Source organism: Neofelis nebulosa, chromosome 16 (genome assembly GCF_028018385.1).
Source record: "Neofelis nebulosa isolate mNeoNeb1 chromosome 16, mNeoNeb1.pri, whole genome shotgun sequence".
NCBI classification, from domain to species: Eukaryota; Metazoa; Chordata; class Mammalia; order Carnivora; family Felidae; genus Neofelis; species Neofelis nebulosa.
Window position 1 is genome coordinate 59057245 of NC_080797.1, and position 13504 is coordinate 59070748.

Here is a 13504-nt window from a genome sequence, read left to right on the forward strand (position 1 = left end):
CTAAGTTCTCCAGGAATTGGTAAGATTCCTAGAATTCTCCTGAGTATTTCTTATGAATACTTAGAAGTCCCTACATTTCCACTACTTCCTGGACAATATCTACAAAGACATTACCACCTCATGAAAACACAAACCCACCCCCTTTCCCTTCAAAACCCACCTCCCTCCTGATTTCTGTGTTGTTCACAAAACTCGCTAAAATCTCCTCATGTTCCAGACAGAATCCTTTCCTTTCCATTCTCCTTACCCCTTCCAGGTTCAGTTCCTTATGGCTGCCTGTCCCTTGGGAAGAGACACTCCCTCCCTCTTCCACCTCCAACCCAGTCTGGCACTTTTATATATGGCCAATTTTCTAGCAACACCATCTCCCGTCTGACCCTACAAAAGCCTCAGTAGCTTCGGGCTACCTAATGAAGCTATTTAACTGCTCCATTCCGCATTCAAGGCCCAACCAAATTTTGTGCCAGCTTCATGTGCCCCCCCCCCATCCCTGCCAAATGGAACGCTGCTCCGACCTCCTCCTACCTCGCCCTTCCTTGACCCCCTGCTTCTCCCAGTTGCCCCTTTCTGCCTAGAGATAGGGCTATTTGTGTCCCTGTCTCTGCTCCCCACCAGGCTCCGCTCCTTGAGCCCCAGGCAAGGCCCCCACAAGGCCGTATCAGTTCATGTGCCTGGAATAAACCCAGGGAGTCTCCCTGAAGGAGGGACCTTGCCAACTACAAACCAGAAGTGGCCTAGGCGTTTTCATCCCAGAGATTGGGCTCAGCGGCTGTCAGGGGCCGGCCGGGCCGAGAACGTCTCCCGGACTCAGTGGAAGGAAAGTGCGGGCCGCCCAGGGGCTGGGGATCTGGAGACACCGCCTCGGCCGCAGCGCGCCCGGAGCCCGCAGCCCACAGGCAACTCACCCGCTCCTCAGGCCGGACGTACCTCCCGCCGGTGCCGGAACGCCACGCCGGCCGGAACCTTTCCGCCGAGAGGCCGGGCACTTTGGGGCGGAGCACGTAGGGACCGGAAGTCGACGGAGGAAGATTGGACTGTGGGAACCTGGTGCTTTACCTGGAGGATGAGCGTCCATTGTCTCCTCGTGGCGGGAGGTAGCGTTCCTGGAATATTAGATTAATTTCCCGTCTGTCCTGGGATATTTCCTCCCTCGGGTCCCCTGTCCAGCTCTCCGTCTTGGAGTCCTCGCTGAGCTGAGAGGCGCCTCGGAGCGATTGTGCTTCCCGGGGGAGGGGTCCGCGAGGGGCTCCTTCCCGGACTGGGTGGCGGGCGGGCGGACGGTTCAGATTCTAACGGCCGTTTGCTGACTTCTGGCTGTATTTTCTTCCTGGGGCTGCAGTGTCAGAGTGACTTCCCATTGGTTTTACAGAATTGTTTCTTGCATAGTTTTTGCTCTTGCACTTGCAGAAGCATAGTCATAGTAGAAATCTCGAAAAGTGTACCGGAGAAACAAAAATCGTCCTTCAATCTACCACTCAGCTGAAACATTTCTTACACACGTATAAAATTTAATTTTATCTGGCTCCCCCGGATGAGAAGGAAACTAGTGAAAATGTTCTCAACAAGAGAGAGTAATTACAAAAGGATCCTTCTAAAGTTAAAAGTGCCAAAACGTTAAGCAGTTGAAGACATTGAAGGGCATAAAATTTCCGGGTTGTAAAACTTAGGACTTGTCCACAAAAATCAGAAGACACCTCTTGTGAATTTGGTGTACTACTTCTAAAATTATGGGAAAGTCCCTGTCACTTTGCAAAGGCTCTGGTGAAGCCACAACTAGTACTAAAGAGAAGTAGGACATTCCAACTTACATTTTGCTAAATTTTCCTTTCAGGAAGGTGGCGATGTTTTCCAGTTCCGTTAGGGTCATCCTTGGTCCAGGGTCTCCATAATTCCTGCTGTCGGAAAAAATCCACTGCACCTAAGAAGATTATTCCCAGTGTTGCTCTTTGTGATGAAAATACAAAGAAATCTGGAAATGCACTTGACAAGCTCTTCTCTTCAGAGCAGCAGGCTTCCATCCTGCAGGTGTTGAATACAGCATCTAATAAAGAACTTGAAGCTTTCAAGTTGCTTCGTGGAAGAAAATCCATCAATATTATAGAGCACAGAGAGAAGTTTGGGCCATTTCAGAATTTGGAGAGTTTAATGAATGTGCCCTTGTTTCAGTACAAAACTACCATTCAAGTTTGTAACTCCATTCTTTGTCCAGAGACTGAAGGGGAAAAAAGAAAGTTCCAAGACAACCGGCTCTTGAGAAAGCTCATCAAACCAGAGCTAAAAAGAGAGAGACTTAAGGTATATCATTTTTCTTAATGTCCGCTATATGGCCTACATATTTGAGAACATACTTTGCAAAGCACTATTCTGGGCATCAAGACAGCTTAGAGTTTAGTTGATATGTGATCAGTACTGAAGAATGAGATATACAGATAGTAAATTGGCAATGGACGGGACAGGGAACTGTGGGCTGTGACTGTTGGGACAGATTACTGGTAGAACTCAACCCGGATCTTGGAGAGAGAGAATTAGGCTACCTGGAGGAGGCGGGCATTCTAGGAAGAAAGAACAGTTGTAGAGAAATAGGTCTGTGCAAGGTTTATTTAAGAGGAATGTTGAGAAGCTATCTGGCTGTGTCTGAGGGTTCTAGCGAGAGTAATGAGAAATTAAGATGCAGAGATGGTTATGGCCAGGGAGTGACTGTACAACATTATACTGGTCTTTCCAGCAGGATTAACGTAATCTTTCCCTCCCTACCTCCTTTTAAAAAGCATTCTAAAAGCAAATCCTTTTCAGTGTTTTATTTATTTATTTATTTATTTATTTATTTATTTATTTATTTATTAAAGCGAGAGACAGAGCACGAACAGGGGAGGGCAGAGAGAGAGAGAGAGGGAGACACAGAATCCGAAGCAGGCTCCAGGCTCCGAGCTGTCAGCACAGAGCCCGATGTGGGGCCTGAACCCACGAACTGTGAGATCATGACCTGAGCCAAAGTCAGACACTTAACTGACTGAGCCACCCAGGTGCCCTCTTTTTTTTTTTTTTTAATGTTTATTTATTTTTGAGAGAGAGAGAGACTGAGTGCAAGCAGGAGAGGGGCAGAGAGAGAGGGAGACACAGAATCTGAAGCAGGGTCCAGGCTCTGGGCTCTCAGCACAGAGCCCAACATGGGGCTCAAACTCACAAATTGCAAGCTCATGACCTGAGCTGAAGTTGGAAGCTTAACCGACTCAGCCACCCAGGCACTTTAAGACAAATATTAGAATTACTTGGCACATCAGACATTAAACCTTGGAGGAGGGACTTAGGTCCTGTGTAACAATACATGATGAAATATTCTCTCATCCTATTCCAGTAGTAAGCACACTTTTTTCTAGACCAGTAGCTCTCAGTTTTGGGGGATTATGGATACTTTCTGAAAACCTGATGAAAGCTATGGACCTCTTTTCAGGAAAACAAAAACACGTATACATAGAATGTTGCATGTACTTCCAGAGGGTTTGTAAGTTTCATGAAGCCCATCCATGGACTCCTGATAGAACTCTTGCAGTTGATCTGGAACATACTTCAAACGACATTTTTCAGGGGTTGGATTTTCCTTCAAAATGTTTGCTACAAATACTATTTATACTCACTACAGTGGAGTTGCAATCTTATTTAGAGGGTTAGGTTCTAAAGTTATTTTGTATGGAAAAAGTCATGCAGTAGTCCTTAAAAAAAATCTTGCCCGTGAAGTACTGTGTGTGACCTGGTGTGGTAATTGTTATGTACAGTAAATCTCAGCAATCATTGAGCTAAAGAAAAGAACCAAAAGAAGGCCTGTATTTTGTAGATTGGGCATCCAAACTATTCTGCCCATAATGGATATTTATCCATTCCTTAGCAGTGAAAGGGAGATGGGTATAGAATTAGAAAATGTTCCTGCTTATCTGCCTTTGTATCTGTGGAGCACGTTGCATATCCATATAACTAAATGAACTGTGTGGGAGTGAAGTGATGCCCAGACTTCATGCAGAGTTGAACCCACATATCCAATTATCTACTACACATTTCCCCTTACAAGCCCTGTAGGCAACCTGAATGGAATACATAAAAAAACAACTCACCTCCCCTTAACCTTCCCAAGTTGATCTGCTTCCTATCATTAACAGGTGCCATTCAATCACTGAAATAAAACTGGATTTATCCTAAGCTCCTCCATCCCACATATCAATTCTACCCCCATTATCTCTGCTCTATTTCTTGTCCTCACTGTCACTGTCTTCAATTTTGTTATAAGTTTATTTTTGAGAGAGAGAGAGAGCGCTCGAGAGAGAGCAGGTGCCCAAGCAGAAGAGGGGGAGGGAGGGAGGGAGGGAGAGAGAGAATCCCAGATGGGCCCTGCACTGTCAGCACAGAGCCCAGCACCGGGCTCCATCTCACAAACCGCAAGATCATGGGCTGAGCCGAAATCAGGAGATGGTCACTTAACCGACTGAGCCATCCAGGTGCCCCCGATTCTTAATGCTTGGTCATATAACAGGCACCTAACCAGTACCACCTCTAGTCTAGCCTGCTGTGGTCCGTCTTCCACACAGCAGTCTGTAATGGTTCTGAAATGTCTCATGTTGTACCTGAATGTTACATGCTTTGGGGGCTTCCTGGAGCTCTCAGGATAAAGCAAGATGCTTTTGCAGAAATTTGCCTACCCCTCGGCTCTTTTCCCACTTGTACTCATACCGCAGCCTGAGTGTGAGGTGTCACACAACCTATCTGTGTGGACATCTGGTGAAATAACGTCCCATTTAGCATTTACTCACTCTCCTAGTCCAGTCAGTCTTCCCGGACCGGGTCTCCTCTCTACAGTGTAACTGTGCTGGCATTTCTTATAATGTATGGGTATGTTCCTTGTTTCCCAGTACCTAGCACAGTCCCCAGCAACATTTGAATATTTGAATGCCGACTTTGGGCAAGGCGCTGAGAATAAGTAAAGGTTCTTTGTTTATAAACTGCTACTGTTTGTTTTTTAAATATTATTGCTGCATTTCTTTAACAATTCTCAGTTCATAAACTGTAAATATATTTGTTATAGAAACTAATCTGGCATTCTGAGTTTACAGCTTCAATTTTGTATCTATTAAAATGTCTATACTTGTAGTTAAACCAGCCTTTTTGTTTTAGGCAGTTAATAGTATCGTATCCATTGTTTTTGGAACTAGAAGAATTGCCTGGGCTCACCTGGATCGTAAATTGGCCGTGCTAGACTGGCAGCAAAGTGAGTGTTGCCAGTTGATGAAAGGAACATACTTATCATCTGTCTATTTACAAGAGGTAAAGCAGTTGCACCTCCAAATTCCCACCTGCCGGAACTCCTCGTGTAGTTTAATCTTCTAGCCCTAAGAGGAATGAAATACAGTACTAAGGATGGACTCTCTTTGCGTGCTTATTATTCACCCATGCCTATCATGTGTTCATCACCTAGGATTTTTAAAAGTTGAATCTTCATTTAGTTCATGAAATACCTTCATGTGTCAAAGGCACATACTGAGAAAAATCAGTGTTAAAATATATTATTCTAAATGTTACAGAATTTTATCCCTATATAAAGCTTGTTTTTCAAAAATGCTGTCACTAATTGTCTCACTGAGTCTTCAAAACCTTGTGAGATGGGGAGTAATTACCATCCTGATTACACATAGGGAAACTGGTATAATCAAGCATCTGATGGGATTAATCATTTGCAGATGATTGATTATAGGCTAGTTATTCTAACTCTGTGCTCTACCCTAGACATTTTTATTTAATTTATTTAAAAACTTTTTTTTAATGTTTATTTTTCAGAGACAGAGTAGAGTGGGGGAGGGGCAGAGAGAGACAGAGACAAAATCCAAAGCAGGCTCTGGGCTCTGAGCTGTCAGCACAGAGCCCAACGCAGGGCTTGAACTCACAAACCATGAGATCATGACCTGAGCCAAAGTCGGACACTTAACCGACTGAGCTACCCAGGTGCCCCTTATTTTATTTACTTTTTTAAATGCTTATTTATTTTTTTTTTTTTTTAATTTTTTTTTTCAACGTTTTTTATTTATTTTTGGGACAGAGAGAGACAGAGCATGAACGGGGGAGGGGCAGAGAGAGAGGGAGACACAGAATGGGAAACAGGCTCCAGGCTCCGAGCCATCAGCCCAGAGCCTGACGCGGGGCTCGAACTCACAGACCGTGAGATCGTGACCTGGCTGAAGTCGGACGCTTAACCGACTGCGCCACCCAGGCGCCCCTAAATGCTTATTTATTTTTGAGAGGGAGAGAGGATGTGAAGCAGGCTCTGTGCTGAGAGCAGCGAGCCTAGTGCAGGACTCGAGCTCACAAACTGTGAGATCATGACCTGATCTGAAGTCAGACACGTAACCCACTGAGCCACCCAGACGCCCCACCCCTAGACGTTTTTAAAAGGTTAATAGAAGTTTTAAGTTGTCTAATCTTTTGTAAAATTAAAAAAAAAAAAAAAAATTATTTTGAGAGCAAATGGGAGAGAAGGGCAGAGAGAATCCCAAGCAGGCTCCACGCACAGCACAGAGCCCAACATGGCTCAGTCCCATGACTATAGGATCATGACCTGAGCCAAAACCAAGAGTTGGACGCTCAACCAGCTGAGCCACCCAGGTGCCTGTTAAGTTGTCTAGTACAGATTTTAGAAATTATGAAGCCCAGGGGACCGCCTGGGTGGCCAGTTGGTTGGGCATCCGACTTTGGCCCAGGTCCTGATCTCATGGTTTGTGAGTTCCAAGCCCCACATCAGGCTCTGCACTGCACAGCAGAAAGCTTGCTTCAGATCCTCTTTCTCCCTCTCTCTCTGCCCCTCCCCTGAGCTCACTTGCGTGCTCTCAAAAATAAACATTTCAAAAAAAAAGGAAGAAAGAAATTATGAAACCCATTTTACAGATGAAGAAACTAGTACTTGGGAGGACTAAATGGCCTGTCTTAGCTCAGCTTATTCCTGATAGAACAATGACCAGAACTTGGCTGTCCTGAGGCTTCCATTAAATGCTTTTTCAGTTACTTCAGAACTGTTAGCAGGAGTTTAACCTAAGTTATATATTAAAAAAAATACAGGTTATGAGCCTGGGTGGCTCAGTCAGTTAAGTGTCTGACTTCAGCTCAGGTCATGATCTCATGGTTTGTGGGTTCGAGCCCATGTCGGGTTCTGTGCTGACAGCTCACAGCCTGGAGCCTGCTTTGGGTTCTTTGTCTCCCTCCTCCCTCTGTCCCTCCCCCGCTCATGCTCTGCCTTTTAACAATAAATAAACATTAAAAAAAATAAATGGGAGAGGGGACCCAAACAAATTATTTCTTGTCACTAATTTTGTCTTTTTTTTTTTTTTTTTTTTTTTAAGATTTCTTCAGTCATTTCAAAGATGCCTAACGCTGACCTCTATGTTCTGGAAAAAATAGGGCTTTCAATTCAGAACTCCTCTCGGTTTCCTGTATTGTTACATTTTCATATCATGGAAGCCATGCTGTATGCCTTATTAAATAAAACTTTTGTCCAGGATGGCCAGCACCAGGTACTGAGCATGAATCGAAATGGAGTGGGGAAGCACTTTGAGCTGATGATTGGTGACACGCGGACTAGTGGAAAAGAACTAGTGAAGCAGTTCCTTTCAGAGTCCGTACTGAAGGAGGAGCCTCGGGTAGTCTTCCCATCAGAGAAGATCGTCCACTACAGACAGATGTTTTCGTCTACTGAACAACAGAGAGCAGAAGAGTTATATGATTCATTGTTACAAGCCATTGCCTTCTATGAATTAGCAGTTTTTGATACTGAACCTTAAAATTCTGAGGTTACTGTAATGGGCTCTACTGTTATATCTATTAAATTGTATTTATTCTAAAGCTGTAAAACCAACTGTTTTTAACAACCATGTTTATGGAGAAGAAAACATGTTTATATTCGGATGTTTAGGGTCAGACTTTCGGCTGTTGAATTGTTCACACAATAATAGGCCTAGGCCAAATCAATAAATATCTTAGAGGAGACTGTGTGCCTTTTGGGTTTTAGTGTTAAATGGTAAGATGCCCCCTAAACAGCCAAAACAAGAAACAAAGTTATCTCCCCTGAAAAGCAAATCCCATCCTAAAGGATTGAATTGTTATATTGCTAAAATAGGGAGTAATGATTTTTCTGGGTGGTGCTCATCTTGGGAATAACACTAATTATAACTGAGAACACAACTTACATCTTCTTCTTCTGTAAGTAGCATGTGGTTCGATGTACTGCTTCCAAAGGTGATTTTCATCAACTTGGTCTATCAAACCCAGAACAAACCAGCTTTGTCTAATAGGTTCATTTTTTTTTTCACTTTTGAAATATTTTACTTGGACAGACCATCTTTTGAGAAAAGTAGGACTGGGCTGCCTGGGTGGCTCAGTCAGTTAAGCATCCCGACTTGATTTCAGCCAAGGTCATGATGTGGTGAGATCGAGCCCCACACTCAGTGTGGAGCCTGCTTAGGATTCCCTCTCTGCCCCTCCCCATCTTGGTTCTGTGTGCTCTCAAAATAAACATTTAAAAAAAAGTAGCATAGCACCTAACTTTCCACCCGCATCTCACATTACATGTGCCTTAGTTCAGGCCCTCATTCTATCTCACCAATCCTGAACCCAAGTCTCTTTGATGTCAAAGCAATACATTTTTCCTTTAAAAAGTGAAATATACTTGTTGGAAAAAAATCAGAAATATATAAAATATGTGGAATCTGGGTTGCACTCTAGACCTATTGCCATTCACTTATAAAGCTCTACATTTACCTATATGGTTGTACAAAAACATCTCCACCTTGGATATGTTGTAGATATCTCAAACTACACGTCTGAAATAATTCTCTTCAAATCTCCCTCCCCCCCGCTTTGCCACTGTTCTACACTTCAGTAAACAGCTTCACCAGCCATCCAGTTGTTCACGCCAGATATGTGGCATTCTGTCTTCCACATATTCCTGGAAATACCTTTAAGTGAAAATGTGTTCATTTTAGGACTTTATAGGATAAGATGCTAAGTATTGAAAAGCCATCAGAATTTGGTTACTTTATCTCAAAAGTGGACCTAAATCTTATAGGAATTTACTACCTTTAAGAATTCATAATTTTTTCCCCAAATCATGCTAAACCTAAATAAAAAATCTTAAATGTGTCCCTATTAGGGAGGAAAATATCCTGTTCCTTGATTTTTGATCTTATTAAATACAATTCTATAGTTATTTTACTTTGGTTCTCAATTACTGAGAATTACCAGAATTTTCTAATAATAAAAGACCAAATTAACAGATCTATTCTCTCTTGTACAAGCACGAAACCTCTAAGACATAGCCTATATCCAAACCTATAAAATACCCATATTTACCCAGAGGATTACACCTGAACACCTATTTAAACATTGCATAAAGCCTCTTAACTTCAGCCTTTAATTAAATCCATATACTATCAATAACAAGAAAAAGTAAATTGAACAAATGAGGTAAAAACATATCTTCATACACATTTGTAAACAGGTATACAACAATATTTTCCATCTGTACAAAATTAGGATCCTTACCTTTTGGGGTAAAAACATAATTCAGATAATGTAACTGAATTCTAGGCTAGTACATAATATAAACATTGGAAATAGGACACTATTTTCAGATATACCTGATTATATGATCGCAAAAATAATTTTAAGTGAAATTGGGATTTTACAATCTTGTAATTAAAAATATATACTTTCTCCAAAAGCATAACCTTAAATGGAGATGGCTATGATGTAGGAAGCCTGTATAGTAGAATCCTCCCTTGTTACAATTTTGATGAGTAGCACTTTGTCCAAAATAGATATATTAACGTCATTAATATCTTTATGAAATAAAACATCACTGATATAAAAATACAAGAAAAATGTACAAGGCAAATGATTTGAGTTGGCAAAATATACAAGACATCACATATGTATGGTTGCTAAAAAAGATTTATGAAAACGACAATTCATAATCTTGTTTTCACTTTGTCAACATGCTGATCCAATGGTAAAATATGCCAGAGGAATACACTAAAAATAAATTTATCGGGAAGATGTTACTTTTTGAAAACTGACGCATTTCTTCCCTAGGGAGTTTTTTGCATGTTACATAATTTTGTATTGCATAAATTTATTTTTTAAAGATCACCACCTAGATGATTCATATATACAACTTGACAGAGTACTGAAGGTTGGGTTGGGGAGAGGTGGATTAAAGGTAACAGGAGAGAGAAAAATTATGGATTAATTTAACACTGAAACATTTTTAGAAATATCTTAGTGAACTGTCCCGTCTAGAAACAGCTCACTCACATACAAAAATACTATAACAAAGCTAAATCAGATAATATAAAAAATTTCAGAAAAAAATACCACCACAATCATAAATACAATTTGTAACTCAAATTTTTTCATTTTAAATATCTGCACACTAATAAAAAATATACAAATAGCCTGTTTTAAATGTACATTCAGAAATAAATTCTTCCATGAATCAATATAAAAATGTATCTTGAGGACCACATAATAATCTGTACAAGGCATTGTTAATGTGAACATTAAGGGAAGCCAGCTGCCAAAGTGTTCACAGTCTCTTTTGAAATGTTAAGATGAATCCCTTCCAGATAGTGCAGGAACCTGTCAAAATTACAAGGAACAATTCAATTTAACCATCAGCTGAGGATATGTATTAATCTTGAAATAGCTGTCTACAATGTTACTTGTACAGAGCCTTTCTTTACCTTCTTTTACTTTTTCCTTGTTCTTTTAGCTTCTCAGTCTTACAAATGTTTCGAAGAGTTGGCAAGTACTCAATTATACTAGCTTGTCTATTACCCAGGTTTAGAAGGGATCGGCTAGAAAATACACTTTTAATGACTGCTATCCTCTTCCAGGCACTGCTGTAAATGAAAAGGAATGCATTACTTTTTACTTTTAAGGTCTAATAAAAATGCAACAATCCCAAACACAACCAGCTTCTGGTCTCCACTTCTTGCTTCTGGTCTAGACTAGATTAACTAGATTCCGGGTTAACTTACTGTATCATTTTCAACACATCAATCACTCGCAAGTGAAAAAAACCTTTAATGGCTACCTGCTATCCGTCACAGCAAATCAAAACCCCACTCCCTGTCATTCAAGAGTCTCCTAATCTCTCATTTTTCTTCCCAGCAATCAGGATGGTCTCCCTGTCTTATTAGAAGCTACATTATTGGGGCGCCTGGGTGGCTCAGTCGGTTGAGCATCCAACTTCGGCTCGGGTCATGATCTCATGGTTTGTGGGTTCGAGCCCCGCGTCGGGCTCTGTGCTAACGGCTCGGAGCCTGGAGCCCGCTTCAGATTCTGTGTCTCCCTCTCTCTCTGCCCCTCCCCTGCTCATGCTCTGTCTCAAAAATAAATAGAAACATTAAAAAAAAAAAAAAAAAAAAAAGAGCTACATTATTAATATTAAGGGTTTACCATGATCAATAAAGCCAAGCATTTCAAAATTAGTAAAAAGAAACTAATAATTTCCCCTTTATCATTTATTATTGAAAAATAAAAAGTAAAAGGAGGCAAGACTTACTCTAAATTAGCCGCTGACTGACTGAAATATACATTGCTGCGTTTTTGTGAAACATAAAAAGTAAGCTCTTTTGTTGGATCTCTTCCTGATTTCTTGCAAGAATTCAAGGAGGTTTCCAATGCTTTTGAAATAGTAGATGAACATTTAGTAAAGCTGAGAGCTTCTACAGCTGCCTTTAATTCTCCGGAGCTCGGAGAAGTCCATCCATCGGTAGTCTCGAGACTAAACTCATCACAAAGTCCGCTTTTAACATTTGTCCAACTGAAGTCATTTTTACCAATTTCCTTTTGTTCTCTTACATCATTTAAAAGAGCATCTAAGAAGGACATGTTATCCATGAACTCAGTGAGAGAATTTAGACACTGAGAAATGAGGGCAGCACATTTTTTTTCTGCTGGTGTTTTAGGAGGACAAGGAACAGACTCAATGTTAGACTCTAAACATTTGTTTAGTTTCTTTGTCTCTGGATTGCTTTCTTTATCTCTGGCTTTGCTTTCTTCTGAATTTGAGGAAGAAGATACAGGGGAAAGGCTAAGGAATTCATTAGAAAAGTCCACTTCAGAGTCAAATAAGTCACTATCATCTAGAATTGTCATCTTTTTCTTTTGTTTCTTTTTTTGTGGCTTTTTCAATGGCTTCTCTCTTTCAGAATGTTTCCCAGCAAGACATTTCATATTTTTTGTTGCTGCACTGGTGTCCTCCACACTTCCTGATGAACCACAAAAGTTTTCCGTTTCTGGAATGATGTTAACAGGTAATGGCAGAATGAACTCAAGATTACTATATAAGAAATCTACATTCTGTGTTCGGAATTCTGTAAGAAGCTGGATGAACTGATACCATTCTTCCTTTGTTCTGATCTTATGCTGAAAAAAAATTTTGAATGAAGAAGTGTTAGAACATAGTCTGAACATTCTTCTACCCATATGACCATCTTAAAAGTAATGAGTTGCTACCCTCTCATAATTTTATTAACCTACACTCCCTTAATTTGTCAAATAGTTCTGGGGGCACCTGGGTGCCTTGGTTGGTTAAGTGTCTGACTTCGGCTCAGGTCATCATCTCACTGGTTCGTGAGTTTGAGCCCTACATCGGGCTCTATGCTCTCAGTATAGGGCCCACTTTGGATCCTCTGTCTCCCTCTCTCTCTGCCCCTCCCTAGCTCGTGCTCCCTCTCTCTCTCAAAAACAAATAAACATTAAAAATAAATAAATAAATAATAATAATAAAATAGTTCTGAGTCTAAAAAATACATTTAAACTATTAAAATTTGAAGAATTAAATTTTTAATAGTTTATACCCCAATTCAATGGTTAGCTCATTTGTTTAAAAACTACTTTTCTGAAATTGTCTTTTTTTAATATGAAATCTTTCTAAATTCTAGTCTAAATCCGATAATATGCATTTAGAGCATTATCCATTAACTGTTTGTCAAAGTGGTATAGTGTGTTAAAATCAGAAATCTATGAAAATTATAGGCAAATTTACGTTAACCTGAAGATTTATTTATTTCTTAAAAATATGTATGTATTTTTAGAGAGAGAGAGTGGGGGAGAGGGACAGAGGGAGAGAGAATCTTAATTTTTTTAATTTATTCTTTTTAATATTTATTTTTGGGAGAACGCATGTTGGGGAGGGACAGAGAGAGGGGGACAGAAGATCCGAAGCAGGCTCTGCATTCATGGGCTGACAGCAGTGAGCCCAATGTGGGGCCTGAAGATCATGACCTGAGCCAAACTCAGACACTCAACAGACGGAGTCACCCTGGTGCCCCCTCCTTTTTTTTTTTTTTTTTAATCTTTTGTTTGTTTGTTTGTTTTAATGTCTATTTATTTTGAGAGAGAGAGAGCGCGTGTGCACAAGCACAGGAGGCGCAGAGAGAAAAGGACAGAGGATCCAAAGCAGGCTCCA

At 40.8% G+C, this 13504-nt stretch overlaps 2 protein-coding genes across 4 annotated transcripts in view; one reads left to right on the top strand and one right to left on the bottom strand.

The window, feature by feature from the left end:
* The first annotated feature begins 569 nt into the window (after nucleotides 1-569).
* TEFM (transcription elongation factor, mitochondrial) lies at nucleotides 570-8016 on the top strand. The gene is made up of 4 exons (XM_058703505.1): nucleotides 570-1094; nucleotides 1832-2295; nucleotides 5161-5310; nucleotides 7374-8016. Exons 1-4 carry the CDS (start codon nucleotides 1064-1066, stop codon nucleotides 7809-7811), a joined length of 1083 nt encoding a protein of 360 aa, XP_058559488.1. The 5' UTR covers nucleotides 570-1063; the 3' UTR covers nucleotides 7812-8016.
* Nucleotides 8017-9403: 1387 nt separating this feature from the next.
* The window catches only part of ATAD5 (ATPase family AAA domain containing 5), a 45710-nt gene continuing 41609 nt past the window's right edge, over nucleotides 9404-13504 (bottom strand). For 2 of the 3 annotated variants that reach the window (XM_058703238.1, XM_058703240.1), the window contains exons 21-23: nucleotides 11594-12459; nucleotides 10770-10928; nucleotides 9404-10665 (exon numbers count right to left, since the gene is read on the bottom strand). In XM_058703238.1, the coding sequence (XP_058559221.1) occupies nucleotides 10587-10665; nucleotides 10770-10928; nucleotides 11594-12459 (1104 nt within the window). In that variant the 3' untranslated portion in view covers nucleotides 9404-10586. The remainder of the gene's footprint in view (nucleotides 10666-10769; nucleotides 10929-11593; nucleotides 12460-13504) is intronic. The other variant, XM_058703239.1, reaches the window with a different exon arrangement.